Below are 16,867 nucleotides of genomic sequence, written 5' to 3'. Positions count from 1 at the left end.
AAGACTTTCATGCTCTTCTAAATCCTATCAAATTTTACGGCATTTCCTATAGAACCTTATTGATTTCATTCCTATTACATTGTATAGGAAGTGCCATAAGGGATCACTTGTGTAAGCAGCTTGCATTTCTTTTTAACACTTTCTGAATGGGCAGTCCAGAAATGACAAGAGAAGGAAAGGAAAAAGCATAGTCTTGTGGTTAAAGCATGAGACTAGGATTCAGCAGCTCTGGATGCAATTTAGAGCTGTGCAACTAACTGATTTTTTGGTTCATTTTGGGTCGACTGGAAACTAAGGTTTTTTAGTGAACTGTTTTCAGTTACTTATAACTTTGTCTGTTTGGGCTAAAATTTTCCATGTCAGGAATCTGACTCAGGCTGATTTTTTATTTATTTAGAAAATTTCAGACCAAATGGCTCAGCTGTTTCCAAGGATTCTGGTGACCTTTTCTTTGAAAAACTCTAGCACCTCCATTCGTTGGAGCAGGGACTTGAAATCTGACAGCAGTGGCCTTTGTATCAGGTGGCCAAATTTATCCAAGTTATAAATCTTTGAAAAGTGCTCAGTAGACACTACTTAGATTTTGGCAGCTAAATTCCCTGAAGATTCTGTTTGCACTGAGCATGCTCCAGCCTGATGCTGAGTAGGAATTTCCCTGCAATTGCAGCTCTGGGCTGCTACAGGTTCTGCTGGCTCTGGGCATCTGAATGACTGCCCGGCCTGGGCCCAGGAAGTGTGGAGGATGAGGCTGTCTGATTCAAATGCAGAGGGGACAAGTGCAAGAGTGGGGCGGGGGGGGGGGGGGTTTGGAGCTGGGAATGATATGGGGGCAGAAATTGGGACTGAAGTCTGGCAGTGGGGAGAGAGAAATTGGGACAGGGAACTACAGGTGGTGGAGACAGGGACTGCAGGCTGGGGTGAGGGTAGACTGCAACTGGCTGGGCAAGGAGATTGGGAGACAGAGAGGGAAAGGGGGAGGGGCAGGAGCCAGTAGGTGGTGGGGAGACTGAGATTGGATAAGGAGTCAAAGGGAGACTGGGACAAGGATTGGGGGAGGAGCACACATAAATTGGAGAAGGAGCCCAGGGAGGGAGATTGGAACTGGGAGCCAGTGCTGAAGGGGAACGTGGATAGGAGTGGCAACTGGAAACCAGGGCTGGGAAGAAAGACAGATTGGATGAGGAGCTGGAAAAGGAGACTGGGACCAGGAGAAAGTATGGAGGGGTAAGAGTAGGACTTGCTGGAAAAAGAAACTGGGACTGCAGTCAGAAACCTGAAGAGTGGAGACTGGGACAGCCGAGGTAACGAGAATGGTGCTGAGAGGAGGAACCAGGGGTGAGAAAGAGACAGGACTGGGACCAGAAACAGGTTTGAAGGGATGATACCGGAAGGTGTCATGCTAGGGAGCAATGTGCAGAAGAGTCTGTGCCAACTCAAGCACTTCCCCCTCCCAATCCTGGAATGGAACCCAAGATTCCTGAGTCTCACCATTCCTCTGCTGTCAGCATTATCTGTGAAGCTCACTGGAAAAGTGTTTCATCCCTCTCTAGTGCTGGGCCACACTGAGGATGATGACCTATTACTGCTATCAGTTACTCCATTAGCTTAAGTAGCAGAGGTCTTTGTGGTTGCTCTAAAGGTTCTAACCCTGCTGATGACCCAAATGGAAGTAAAGATGACACATTATGACATTTCTGGTTTTCAGCTTGCTTTTTTAAAAACCTAGGAATTCTCATGCACAAAAACTTGATTAGAAGAACACTATTAAGATTGCAAAATCAAGCACTCACAAGTTAGGAAATATCAGAATTAAGGTTGTCTGGGCAACTTTAATTTGGGCCCCATGTACATGTGCATTATAATACATTCTTCAATTATATTATCACAAACTCTTTTCCACACAGCCCTGCCTCATTTAGTCCATGGGATGAACCTGCTCGGAGGATAAATAAGGGCTGAGTAGTAAAAAAAAGGCTGTTGTCTGTAGAACCTCTGTCTCATTTGTTGCAGAAGCGGGAAGGTGTGTAGTGAATAAAGCAGGAAACTACAGGAAGGGAAAGGAGGGTCTCAAGGTTAAGGCAGATGAAGGCTGCCCTAAAGAACAGGAATCTATCCCTGCCTTTGTCACAGAATTCCTCTGTGATGCTGGGCAAGTTGCTTAAACAACATTTTTCACAGATAGTCAGTAGTTGTATGGGCCTGACTTGGGACTCTGAGACCTAATTTGCAGAAGTGCTGAATACTCACAGCTGCAACTGAAGTCAGTGGGAGCTGTGCTTCGAACATATGAAATGGTAGTTACGGTGAAAAATCAGTTCCTTAGTGTTTCATATTGGGCACCTAAAATTCATGGATACTTTTTACTACTATCTTTCTATGCCCCCGTTCCCTCTCTTTAAATGGGGACAATAATACACACTCATCTCACAGGGGAGCTGTGAAAATAAATTTGTTTGTGAAGCACTCAGAGATATTACTAGAGTGATGACCACTACAGAAAAAACCCTGAGGATATTACTAATTCTGTCTGCAGAGCAAGGTTTGAATATTGTGCAGGAAATAAGGCTCAGGGCCACACCCTGAACAATGGGGAGAAAACAAAACATTGAATAGCTGCTCATTAATTAAGCACCACCTGTCCTGTGCACTGAATGAGGCAGTGTTCTGAGGGAAAAAATAGAATGTGAAAATACAGTTAAAGATTACCATAATACCGATGCACAAAGGGACAGAATTAAATTTGCACAGGCATTCTTAATTCTGGCATTTCATAATGTTTGAGCGCCTGATTTTGCAACCTTATTAGTGCTATTTTAAGGTAGTTCTTTTGTGTATAATATGCTGTACAGTGCTTAGAATATTGAGACTCCAGATGCTAACATAATGTCAGCAATCATTATAAATGGCTTATTGTTTCAATGAGTGTCCGGACCATGGAGATATCTGCAGCTGTACAGCTCAGAGAACCGCTGCTTGCTATGGGATCACTCCATGAAAAAGAAAGATGGTGTGGAACTGTTTCTTGTAGCCAATCCTCAGTAAGGAATCCTCTGTTGGTTTTAGTAGGAGATAATAAACAACATTCCTTTATGCGGTTCCCAAAAGATAACCTACAAGAATGCAAAGCTAACGCTCTGTTATTTTAATTTAATCATCAGGTATTTATTAAATACAGGCTGATCACCAAGCAGTTATACTGTATTTTCCCCAGAAACACATACCAAAATCCATGCAAGAACTGTTTTGGCCAAATACTTTCTTCCCCTCTATGGTATAAGGCCTTTCAAGTCAAATGACAGGCAGTTGCCTCATTGTGCTCGAAAATAGTAAAGCTTGGGGTTTGTGTGAGCCAGCCAGATTCGTGCCCCCGTTACAAGCCAAGGCTGAAATATTTCAGCAATGTTGTACTGAAAACGATGCTTTCCAGCGTCAGGATGCAACAACAAAATAGGCCAGCGGCTCTGAACTCAGTGAACTGGGCAGCAGACAATACCCAGGAGGAAACTACCCTGTGCTCACCTTACCCCTCTGCGTCGCGCTCATTAGTGAGTATAAACCAACACACACAAGCTCGCCTATCTGCACGTGTTGCACAGTCTCCAAGAAACTGCTGCAAACCTCAGCGCTGAACGCGGACCAGAAATAATAAAAGCTACGTGTTCCTTCCCCCTACCCTCTCATTTCCCCCTTAAACCTTATTTTTAAAGGCTCTGGTGGCCACGAAGATGATTGGTGTATGTGTCTGTGTCCCCTGGAGCTAAGCTGGCTGGGTCAATCAATCAATCAATCAGCGGAGGATCAGTGAGTCTGGGAGGAGAAGCAGGAGGCTGGGCGAGGGAGAAGTGAAAGGCAAAAAGCAGAGTAAAGGGAAATAAAATATTTGGGGCGGTTCACACGACATCATCAGCAGCAGCAGCTCCAACCCCGCCAGCTGCTGCAGCGCGAGAGGGCACGTGCGAGCGGTGCCGCCCGGGTGAAGACACATAGGAAGGGGGCAGGCTTGTTGCCCGTTTTCTCGTTCCTTTTCATTGCCCCGTGGCTGCGGCCGGCGACCCTCCGGTGCCAAGGGAGGGGCGGCCAAGCGCAGCAGAGACGCGGGGCAGCATCTGATCCGCTCCAGGGAAGGCGAGAAGTTGCACGCCCCGACCCCGGAGCAGCAGGCGAAGCTTCCCCGCAGCGCGTTGCGCGATCTCAGGGGAACCCGCCCCAAGGCTGAGGAGGCAGCTCCCCGGCCAGAGGTGGGAAGCGCTCGAGCAGCCGGCGAGGGGAGGGGAGGGAGCGCGCTGTCCCCCAGCCCCTCACTTCAGGGGGTGGGGAAAGAAGCCCTGGGCAAAGGGACCTCCCCGCAGGAGAGACTGAAAAGGAGCCAGAGAAGGGGGGGGAAGCGAGAGCCCAAGGAAAGTCCCCCTCCTCCCCCGCCAGCAGCGACTTTGCGGCTGTCCCGGCTCCGGATCAGGATGCGGCTCCTGCTGCTGCTGCTCCCCGAGCTGCTCCTCCTGGTGCCGGCTCAGAAGTTCTCCGCGCTCACGGTAAGGCAGGCGCTCCCCCTCCTCCCATCAGGTGGGCTTACCAAACAAGGACAACCCTCGGAGCTGGCTATTTGCGGCCAGCGCCGGGAGCTAGTGTGAACAGTTTGGGGGCGCGTAGGGTGCACCCCGAAAACAACAAATCCTGGACCTGATCTCTTCTCCTCTCCCCTCCTAGGTCAGGCTAATGCGGAGGTTGAATGAAGTGTACAGGTCTTAGGGGGTGGCTCCAGGTGACTCTGCCCATGTGGGTTCTAACCTGTTCTAGTCCCTGAGATCAAACCTTCTCAGCCTGTCCTATGTGGACAAGGACTGATAGATTGCTGTATATTTCTGTAACTCGGTGGATAGAGAAAAGGAGACCCCTTCCCCCCACCCTTTTCCAGCTGACAGTCCCTCCCGTCAGAGATCAGGGAAGCTGACTTTAAATAAAGACAGCACTGCATTGCTGTTCACCTTGCCTGTAAAATGAGCACTGGTTAGAGAGAGACGCAAGCTGGAGAAACTAAATAAGAAACCTGATAGTGGATGATTTCGAAGGGCAAAGTGTGAGAGTGATTTAGTAGGTCAGTAGCAAGGGAATTCAGCGCTCGAGTTTAGCCACAGATCAGGTAGGCATACAGGTTGAATTGTTGCAAGACAAATTCCTTCCCCTTTGCTTGTAATGTGCTAGGTAACTTTGCTGCTGCTGAAACGCTTTTCTGAGCCTCCCTGAGACAAGATAAAGTGATGGTGGGGGAAAAGAGGAAATAAAACCTCTCCCTCTTCTTGTATCTATTTTAGATTGAAAATTGTTCAGTTTCTACATTAGAAACCTTTATTTGTGTGTATTGTACAACACAGAACCCATGGGTAATACTCCATAAAATGTACCATTTGCATTTTCCAAGGAACAAGATTAGCTATTGCAGTTAAATGGAAATTTACTGTGGGTCTCCCCAGAGCTTTAGTCTAATATTATTTCCTTTATTATGCTGCAGTGGAATAACGTTGCACTGAAGGCTGCATTTGGAAATATGTGGATCATCTTAGGTTGACCATTTATTTTTTTAATTATAAAGCCCCATGAAAACGGCCCTCCTTAGCTATTCTGGGGCCCCTGATGCTAAACATGGGACTATGTATAAGGATGGGTGAGCCAATTCATTAGGATTGCTAAATAAGCCATAATCACTTCTCTAGCCAAGACGTGAGGTTTGCAGCTAATAGCTCAGTTCAATCTTCTTGTAGAGGTTGTAGTGTTTGCAAAACTATAATTAATGCAATCTGTAGAAATAAAAACACATTCATTAACTGTGTTTTTAAATGTGTGCTTGAATAAACATAAAGGGCAGCTACCCATTTTCAGGCAGTTAAGTGTTTTGATAAAGGATATTCAGTTTGGAGGTTTGCAAAGGGAGATGTATTCTGTTTTTTTATCTTAGACTTTCAGACAATGAATGTTTCTATAAGATATTAAATGTTACAGTGTGATATTTTCAGGGGTTTGGGGGTGTTGCTCATATCTGAAATTCTTCACAAGGTGTCTTGTCTCCCTGTCTAATTTATTGAAAATTATTTGTAGATTAGCAACTGCTAACTGAAATCACAAAGCTCACTCCACTTTTGCAAGCACTGAACACATGAAATCAAGTGGAGTACCATAACACCACTTAGAAAGGCTGGTTTTAAACTGCCCTCTCATGGTGAGAGGATTTTGGGGGGGAAAAATAGCACAAGGTGATTTTTGGCACTGAATTCCAAGTTTGATTTCAAAAGCACGTTAGAATTTGAGTTGGTTGGTTACATGAACAAGATTTACAGAAACCAATACTTTTTCTTTCCTTGGCCCATTATAAACATTTTAAATTATTGTGAATTAGAAAGGCTATCAATCTTAGTCGTTCTATGTAACAGCAACTACTATTATATAACACCTTTCATCCCAAAGGATCCTAAAGCATTTGACCACTAGATACATATAGACTGCCACTGAAATGCAGCCATCTCTGGGGAGATGGATGGTAGCTCTACTGAAGTGGAGGAAGTGAAAGTTTGGCCAAGTAGACTGGGGTAAACCACTGTCTTATAAAAATGTAATATGTCCATACAAGGCAAATATAACTTTGGTTTCACCTGAAAGACCTCCCTCCCCCAAATAAACTATATGGCACTCAATTTATATACCTTGGAAGGATGAAAAGCTAAGTCAATTCTGAAGGAATTTGAACTTGTGCTTCCAGAGGGGTATTGAAGTTTGAAACTTGATGGTTAGGTTTGATCTACATTGGGCTTCTCACTGGTGGCAACCAGCTCTGGTATAGATGCATGAGTGCTAACTCCTGTAGGCAATGACCCTAAGCCAGTTCTTCACAGCACTCCCTGTGGATGTGCTCTCACAGAGCTGGCCATCAAACATGTCGCTGTTTACATTAGAAACCTTTAATCCATAAAGTAGGTAATAAACGCCTGGATGCACATAGTCTGCAAACAGAAAATGTTAATCTTGTAAAAATTTCCCATAAAAATAAATCTTGGGTCTTGAGTTTTGGTACCACGTGGGGCGGGGGGTGTTATTCCTACAAAATATTTGGAGACATTCCTTATTAAAATGGAAAGTGAAATATCACAGCAACAGTTAGCTCAATACTAAATCATTCTGTACTCTTCCTTACAGTCATTTGACTTGTAGTTCACAGAGTGTATCAATATGATAGTTTTTTTCTCCAGTTATGTGCTCTTCACTCCTTATTTCTTAATACATTAGGGACATTAACTTCCCTGAGGTACTGACACAAAAGGATGCATTTTCATCTTTAGCACTTCTCAGAAATGTCAATAGGTGTTGTGTGTGAACCGAACCTGGGGTATTTGGGAGTGAAAGGAAGGGAAGTGGTGGACAGGCGTGAAGGGAAGCATGTGTGTGTTTTTTTAACCTGCTGCATCATTCTACAATGCTAGGTTATCTTCCCCTGTATATAGAACACCCGTCTCTTTTCCATGTGGCAAATGAAAGCTGCCCACCAACATCACGGCTGGGGGAGTAACTAACAGAGGCCAACATTTTCAAAAGTGGCCACAGATTGTAGGTATGTAACTTGACACACCATTGTCCTGAGTTTCACAAGAGCTGAGTACCAACAATTCAGATTGAACTCAGCAGGAACTGAGTGTGCTCAGCACTTCTGATAATTAAGTCTCAGGTGTTTTAGGCAAAAATCAGAGCATGCAGAATCAGTGGCCAGTTTTAAAAACGTGGCTCCATGGATCAGAAAACTCACTCTCTCATTTAGCAGCTCCAAGGCTCTAGATTTAGAGGAGAACTTGTCAATGTTGAGGGTCAATTTTTATGTTTGGATCTGGCAAAATAGGAATTCTGGGGTTTTAGTTTTAACTTATTTCCCTGGTAGCCCTAGAAGCAGAGCAAATATTGCTTTCAAACAAGAGTCTATTGTCTGCTTTCATTTAATTAGGAATACATTCTTCAATTAAAATTCCCTTGGGGGAAATAAAAAGCCCAGGGCTTAAATTAAATGGAAAAAATGATTTTGCAAAACCTGAAGTTTCACAAAACCCCAAAGGGAAAAGTTCTAAAGGTTTCACACAACTCATAACTCCAGTGGGTTCTCCAGTCCCTGGTAACCAACCTCATTTGTGGCTCCAGTGCTGAGCCACAGCTGGCCTCTAGTCATTGTGTAACTATGTGGCTTCCTAATGCCTTGACACTAGCAGCCAAACTGATTTCTGATGTGCACAGGAGTCAGACTCCACCACTGCATCCAGAGTTATAATCTGGTCCTTAAAATTATTTCAGTCTTGCAGAGCTCTTGGCCTGTTCTCGTTCTAAGACTGCCTTTGCCAAGGTTTCTCCTGAACTCGTCTCCTGTGAAACATGTTGCAATGCCAGCCGAGTATGAATAAAGGGGGGGAAATATCTATCTTATTAAAACACTGTCAACTACTAGCTGAGCCATTGGGCTGGGGGGAGATTTTTATGAACAAACATTGGCAGCAGAACACTTTTCATTTTGGGAAGCTGGGGTGGGAGTTATTTCATAAGTACACTATTTTAGGGGACATCTAGATAAGAAACTGTTCAATGTGAAGGGGTTGTAACCAATTTAGTTCCCCCTCCCTCTGTCAAACACCACTATACAAAGTCCTTACCTTCTAAAAAGAACTAAGTAACTTTGTTCTGGAAACACTTCTATGGAATGACAGATGGGATTCTGCAACTCTTGCAGTATATTACTAGAATATTTTCATGGTGTATTACTTTTGTTATGGCATATAATATTTATTTAGCATCACAAATCTCATATCTATATCTATACCTATATCTATCTCCTTACTGAAATATATTGGTAGATGAGAGAACAGAACTAGGTGGCATGATTCCAATATGGGCAGTCACATATTATGGATCTAGGTACTTTTGCGTTGAAATACAAAGCTTAATGTACACTCCATCTTTCTCTAGTTTAAGTAACACTTAGATTACTGCACTGATCCTGAACTGAAAACATGGGGCATCTTTAACACTATGTTTTTAGAACTATCACTGCAGCTTCTACCTCAGCTGGAGTTGTGTGTGTGTGTGTGTGTGTTAATAGGATGCAAGTGTTTCTTATTTGAAAACATTTGCATTGTTCCTAATGTACCACAAATATTTAATTTTATGCCCAAAAGACATGCAGAATCATGTTTGTCTTTCAATTGAATATCAATCTTAGATCCTACCAGAAAAGAGAATTCTTTTTTGCATCTGGAGAAATCTCTTACTGAAATGTACACCTCAGCCTGTCAAAAGTTTCTTTCATCAGATGCTGAATATTTCAAGGAACAATTGTTTTCTTTTTCTCCCTAGGCACATGCTTTGTGAGTATTCAATAGCATTTAATGCCCTGGATAGGTTCCACAACACTCACCAATATAAGATGGACCACGAAGGTAGTTGAGTAGAGGGAAGCTAAACACAATCAAAGTTTTCCAAGTTAGGGACCCATTTGGATGGCGCCTACAAAACCCAAACATTTGGAAAAATTACTTTAATTGTGACTCGAAACCAAGACCATAAATAAAACTATAAGTGGCTCCAGATCCTAACAGCATTGTTAGAGCAAATGGGCATTGATGCAACAAAGGGTACATCAGTTCCAAAAATAAAACTCTCAACAATGCTTCCCTACAATAAACTTCCAAGACACTTCTCATTGTAAAAAAAAAAACAAGGTTATTATTAAAAGGGTCAGAGGAACTTTAGATTGTGTTAGAAGTCATTTTTATGCACACAACCAACAAACACAGTCCCATTTAATGTGAAGTCAATAATGTTGATGTCAGGTTGACTGCACACTGGGAGTGTTTTAAAACTAAAGGGGGGAGAGGAGGGGGTCGTTTACAGGAAGAAAAAAAACATACATAGAAAGATACATTTATGAAAGGCCCTCCAGCCCATTTTGCTGCCTCCATTCATTCCCTGTCCTGAGGGGTAGTCCAAGGAGTCATAGCACTAGTGTGTCCTTTTTAACCGTGGGCAAACCTCCAAAGCTTTGGAGGTTTTGTTCATTTTGGAGGAACATCCAAAAATGTAGATACTTATCCAAAGCTTATCTGAACCTCATTGGTTTGGAAATCAGTCTAGAAATCACTTCAGGCTCTCGCTTGCTCAGGAGTTTGCTAGTGTTTCCAGTATTTTGGCCAGGCCAGAGTTACCACAAGAGCAGCTGTTTTCATGATATTTTGGTACTTCACCTTTCTGTCATGCTCAAGACCAGGAAGTGGAGAGGGGCCTGAAAATTAATAACCAACCCAGGGAGTCAAGAGAACTATTTTTAGATTGCAAATGAAGGTTTGAGTTTGGTTCAGGAGTGTCAATTTTTATCTGAACTGCTTCATATGTTCTTGATAGAGCTGTGTGGAGGATGGAAATTGTGTTTCATGAAGGATCTAGGGATTTCAGAATCTGGTTTTTTTCTGATTAGGAACAAAAACTGAAAGTTTGGAAATTCTCTGCATAGGAAAACTCTGCAAAAATTTGTTTCAGGTCAATCAAAGCCTTTTTGATTTTGTATTATAATATATGAAATAAAAATATTTTGAAGTGACAAGTAGTTTCAAAACAAAACAAAAAAACATTTTTGACTATCATGTCAGAATAGGATTTGCAATATTGTCAGAACTTTTTTTCTTTTTTTAAGGGGATAGGGCTCAAAATGAAATTCTGTCAACATTGACCCAATTTTGCAAAATGTTTAGATTTCAACAGAATATCCTATTCTAATGGAATTTGGTTCCATCAAAGTTTCTCTGACTAGCTCTAGTTCCTGACCAGTACCCACCCCTTTCATTTCACTTGCAGGACTGAAAGCACCTTCTACATACTGACACTGATTATTGGCTCCAAAAAAGAAAAAGTTTAGGAAAAGCTTGCAATCTGTTATATACTGACATTACATGACATAATAGGTACTAAAGACAAGGAAAGATGACTGAAAATGCAGCAAAAAATTTAGAAATATTTGTGTAGATTACAGATCAGCAAACAATCCTAGTTGGCTACAAGGTCAGTAATGGCTGAAATGGGGGCAAATTCTCAATGTAGCCAAGGCCAGAAAGGCCACGTCTAGGAAGAGAGGCTAGTGGAATCTCCATGCCCATTCATTCCTTGGCCTTGCTGTCAAGATTATCCATTAACCATGTCAATTGATATGGTGTTTTGTGTGATGTGGCCAGCTAGTCACTTGATATTGGTCTGAGTTTCCTGACATCACAGCCCCAAATAATAAATATGCTTCAGAGAAGAATAGGTAACACAGCACCACTCATTGGCACAGAATCATTATGGTAAGATTCTTAGTGACATGGGTGCAATTAGCAGCCTGAAATTTTAATCAGCATTTAGAGAATAGATTTTTTTTTTTTGGCAAACCTTAAACTTGAAAAAAAAATTGTCTTAAGTCAGTTTATTTACTTAAGTTTAGTTTTCAGAGATGATGAGTTGGTATTTTATCAGCTGATGAAGATTCAAGATAGCAGACACCGCGTCAGAGAATCATTGTTAGGGCCACAAGGAACATAAGAACAGCCATACTGGGTCAGACCAAAGGTCCATCTATCCCAGTATCCTGTCTTCCAACAATAGCCAGTGGCAGGGTACTTCAGAGGGAATGAAGAGAACAGGTAATCATCAAGTGATCCATCCCGTGTTGTCCATTCCTAGCATCTGCCAAACAGAGGCTAGTGACACATCCCTGTCCATCCTGGCTAATAGCCATTGATGGACCTATCCTCCATGAATGTATCTAGTTCTTTTTTAGACCCTCTTATAGTCTTGGTCTTTACAGCATCCTCTGGCAAGAAAAACATTGACTGAAGTATCAGGAGGTAGCTGTGTTAGTCTGTATCCACAAAAACAACAAGGAGTCCGGTGGCACCTTAAAGACTAACAGATTTATTTGGGCATAAGCTTTGCCCAAATAAATCTGTTGGTCTTTAAGGTGCCACCGGACTCCTTGTTGTTTTCATTGACTGAAGGTCATCCATGCTAGTTCGCCCTTGGAATTCTCTAATGTATTGCTCTGCCCAAAAGTTCACTCAGGAACATTTAACTACTATCCACTCCAATGGTCGGCAACCTGCAGCCTGTCAGGGTAATCTGCTGGTGGGCCGTGAGACAGTTTGTTTACACGGACCGTCCACAGGCATAGGCGCTGACTCTGTGGGAAAAATTAGTGGGTGCTCTGCACCCACTGGCAGCCAAGCTCCCCTCCCCCCCGCCCCACCTCCACCTCCTCCCCCGCCGAGCGCGCCGCATCCCCGCTCCTCTGCCTACCTCCCAACGCTAAGAGTCAGGGCTGGGGCGGGGATTTGGGTAAGGAGTTGGAATAGGGGCAGGGAGGGGGCGGAGTTGGGGCAGGGACTTTGGTGAAGGGGTTGGAATGGGGGCGGGGCAGGGGTGGGGCCTCATGGAAGGGTTGGAGTTGGGGCGGAGCCGGGGGCAGAGTGGGACTTGAGCACCCATGGAAAAGCAGGGAAGTTGGCGCCTGTGTCCACAGGCACGGCCGCCCACAGCTCCCAGCGGCCGCGGTTCACCGTTCCCAACCAATGGGAGCTGCGGGAAGTGGCGGTCAGTATGTCCCTGCGGAGATGGACCAGTGAATCAATAGCAGAGTAACAGGCTGCAGCACAAAAGACAACTGCATCTTGGTGTGAGATGTGTGGGTCACTTGAGGAGTTTCTTTATTTTCTACTCCTATCTAGGAGGGAGTAATGGAGAGGGAATGTGGGGGTTAGGCTTAGCAGAAGAATCTGGGGGTCTGTCCATATTCTGGGGGAGGAGGAAAGACAGGCACTACTTTTCTGGATTCACAACCCATTTGACCTTAATCCACATCTGCAAAGAGAAGTGAATTTACCCAGTGCACATGTACTGAACTGTCTCAGCATTGGGAAGGTGCATGTAACCAGTGTAAGCTGAGCCATATTTTCTGAATACTGGATGTAAATGTTCAGTTGCCTACATACCAGAAATGCTTTGAGATTGGAATTAAAGTTCTAACACAGGGAATTTCAAAAAGTAGAATCTTTTTTAAAGTAAAGCCATTGTAATATATTTAATACAGACTGAACTATGCTTTGTTTGCTTTTCTCATTTCCTATTGTTATATGCATACATCTATTCTCCTTTTTGAGATTTGAAAGTGAATTTAGTGCTTTTGAAAGGGGAAAAAAAGACTGTGCTAAAGCCAGGCATGGCTAAAGAAGATATACTGGAAAGCTTTGCTAGACAGCTCCAACAGTGGACTTAAATCCTCCTCAACAGCAGCCCTGCTATCCAAGTCTCAGATGACACTTAAAGACTGCCAAATACACTTAGAGTAATTTTTATTTAAAATGCACAAAAAACTAAAATCTTGAGAGCAAAAGCAAAAAAATCATTTGTTTCAGGAAACCAAATAGGAATCAGACAGTGCCTCCTAAAGTGTAGGTTTAGTACATTAGTCTACATTGGGCCAGATTCCAAACACATTCACACCAGCGGCCACTACAAATCCAAAGTAACTGCAGTATATCTGGTGTATGGTCTCTGCAGGGTTCTATTTACTGAAATGCTGCCCTGATGGACACACCGTGTTGCCCCAGTGGTGCTGCATAGTCTTGGTCCAGACAGAATGTGCCTATTACATGTGCTGAGATTATGAGATTAATTATACTGATCATTTTTTTAAAAAGTCACAGTTTATCAAATGTTTAGATGAACATTATCCAATCAGTTCTTATTACAGTACATAGACTATAATACACATTATAAAAACCGGTACCCTTAAAATATGCATAGGGTTTAAAAACAGAGGACTGTGATTGGAACATACATGTGTATGTGTTATGTTAATTATCTCTGCTATATTTGATAGGATTTCTTTTTGGAGGTAGATGTCAAAGACCTCAGAGACTCAGGAAAAAATTCAAGTGAAGTGTGATTTTTTGCACACATCCCTACATTCTAAGGCACCATTTCCCCTCTTCTTACCCACTGCCTCTCAATATAGCCAGGTGGTATCACTCATCTAGCATCCTAAAGGGCAGGCAGGTCACACACATCTTCCTTTGAAGCCAACATCTATGGCACTTCATGAATTAGCCACTGGAGGGAACCCAAGAACAACATTGATCAGCTCAGTCATCTGGGGTGGGGGCTGACTGTCAAAATTCCTCTCTCCACCATGCAATAGGAGTGCCAGAGACACACCTCACTGGGAACCTCAGTGCCCAGTACTTGCACCTCCACTTGCCATCAAGTGGGACACACGAAAGACAGTATCAAAGGGATCTTAAAAATGTGGGATTTCTCTTTAAATAGAAGATCTTCTGTAACTTTAGTGCCACGATTCCCCCAAACATGAATCATTTACAATAATAAGAATGAGCTAACAGCAGGCTAGTGTGGCACAGAGGAGAATTATGGGCTAAACTGAGAGCTGTCCCTTATACTGTGCTACATTTTGAGGTGTTCAACCTACTGAAAAGGCATTTGGCTGGCTCGTAAAATGTTTATTGCATGTATCATTTGGCGTTCATTTTGAAGCATTTACTTACAGGACTTTTAGTGAGTGTGGTAAGAGAAAGAGAACTTATTTTCCACACTGCATTTAATAAGATTATGTTTCAAGCAGCATCCTCTCGGGAAGGCAGGTTTCAAGCATGTCAGAATTTTTTATGGATTTCAGCCTGAGTGGATTTAGTTGCAAATCTGAACTTTGCACAGGAGGGTTTATCTTTCCATCGCTTTTCCAAAGAGGCGTCATAAATTACATTTCTGGAAGAAACAAAGCTTTTTGAAAGAGGAGTTCATCTGGTAAATTCTTCCTCTGTTTAAGTTCCCATTCCCTGTCATGTCATGCACTACACAGATAGTGACATAAGCAGATGCTGAAGGACTCTCCGAGCAATGCCTGTGTCATTACCTGATGATAGAACTTCATAACACAATTATAGGTCAACATACAAGCGTGGACAGTGCTATTTCCTTCAAAAGAGGAAAGGCAAAACTTAATGAGCGCAATTCTCCATGGTCCTGCACCTTGTCCAGTCATTTACAACAGTGCCAAATGGGTGTAAACCACTTCCACCATTCTGATGTGGTAGTATTTTACACCCACTAGGCACTGGAACACCTGGTGCAGGGCGACAGAGAATCAGATCAGGTCCTTAACGCTAGATGGCAGAAGCAGAATTGATACCAAGGTGAAATAGTTTGAATCATCCTGTTATGGACTGGTTTGTGTGTCCCTATGGCTCGGGACAGACCCACAGAGGCAGCACTGTGGAATTGGAAGTAAGGCTCCCAAATTGGTACAACGAATGGAGAGAGTGCCAAAAATCAGCGGACAAATCAAAAGCAATACACCCATTTTATTTTCAGCCATAAATTAATGCAAATCCCAATCCTTATTGGCGATAGCCTCATGTCCTGGACAGTGTGGAATTTACAAGAATCCCAGTGGAGGAATGACCAGCATTGTGCTCCCTTTTTGCCAATGAGGAATGCCATTCCAGACTCTACCATGTCACCAACCTCCTGCCAATGATTGATTTCCTCCCTGCTCAAAGCAACAGATTTGTTTTTTGGCCAAGCCTGTTAGTCACTTCACTTTAAGCCTCGAATACAGAATATGAGGTTACTTTGCTCATTTAGCAGCCATCGCTGGTATTTTTATTTCCTGTGATGAAGTTTTGAATATAGTGTTACTGAGGGTGAAATTGATTATACCATACGATAAAGAATTTATTGATGAAATACAGATAGCAGAACTAAATCTAGCCTGAGTCCCTACTAATGGTAAATCTACCTGAACTGGAGGGTTCAACAGCTCAAACAGCCTGTAGCCTCTAATCCACTGCTGGTCTGCAGCAGGCCAGTGCAGATGAGGTCTAGCCCAGGAGTAGATAGCGGGATCCACTGATCCAGTTCCTCTTCCAGGCAGCTTCTGTTATTGGGGCTTCTACAGAGTCCTGGCCAGATTTTAAGGTTGCCATCCATAGAAAAACCTCCAGGGCATGAGGAGGCATGCAGAGAGGAGTGCAAATTGCCCACAGTGGTAATTTGCCGCCAACATGTTTGTTACAGAGTACTTGCATAGTGTTTTCCATAGCCAAAGTTGTCTCCTCAAGCCAGAAATTACACCTGCAGCACCAAGTGTAGATGCACTCTAAAAGACCCTCCCAAGCCAGCTAGTTGATTTTTTGGAGAGATTCAGCCCTGTGCAGAGGGGCTAGCAAAAGGCCTGGACACCAATTAAGTCACATTTCTGGCCTAAGTGGGACATCAGTTTTGCATAAACCTTAAGCTGGCTCCTCTGCACATGGGCAAATTTCACCCTTTTGTGTTTTTCCAACTTCTGAGAGCTTGATTTCTCAATCTAATCATTGCATGGATGTGATCTGTCCGATGTCTGAGAGAAGTCAGGTATTATTAAAAAGCATATCCCTTGTTCATACAAGGAGCCGCAGGCTCCAAAATAACATCTGCTATCCCTTGTTTGTATGTCATCTAATAGCATGTATCCAAGAATGCCATCTCCTCTCCAGGACAATGATTCCAAATTTAGGTTTGAACCTACTGCGCGTATATTTCACCTCTACATTCCTGTGCAAAGTTTTACCCCTCATTTTGCTTTTCAAGAATGATGGGTGGAAAACCCACGAAAGGCTCAGAGGTTCAGTTCAGCAAAACTCCATAATTTAAGATTTTTGGGGGGAAGTTTATCCAAATTATGTGAAACATTTTGGTCTAAGAATCTCATAATAGTTTTGATTTGACAGAATTTTGAAAGTATCCAGGTTTTAGCCACATTGGAAAT

At 43.1% G+C, this 16,867-nt stretch overlaps 1 protein-coding gene across 1 annotated transcript in view; it reads left to right on the top strand.

Annotated features, from left to right (window-relative positions):
* Nucleotides 1-3,922: 3,922 nt before the first annotated feature.
* SMOC2 (SPARC related modular calcium binding 2) overlaps nucleotides 3,923-16,867 on the top strand; it is a 172,526-nt gene continuing 159,581 nt past the window's right edge. The window contains exon 1 of the mRNA XM_024215126.3: nucleotides 3,923-4,529. Coding sequence (XP_024070894.1) covers nucleotides 4,458-4,529 — 72 coding nt within the window. The 5' untranslated portion in view covers nucleotides 3,923-4,457. The remainder of the gene's footprint in view (nucleotides 4,530-16,867) is intronic.

Source organism: Terrapene carolina, unplaced genomic scaffold, assembly GCF_002925995.2.
Source record: "Terrapene carolina triunguis isolate 2854851 unplaced genomic scaffold, T_m_triunguis-2.0 Scaffold85, whole genome shotgun sequence".
Lineage (NCBI taxonomy): Eukaryota > Metazoa > Chordata > Testudines > Emydidae > Terrapene > Terrapene triunguis.
Note: the sequence above shows the minus strand (reverse complement) of the source record. Positions and strands in the feature narration are given on the sequence as shown.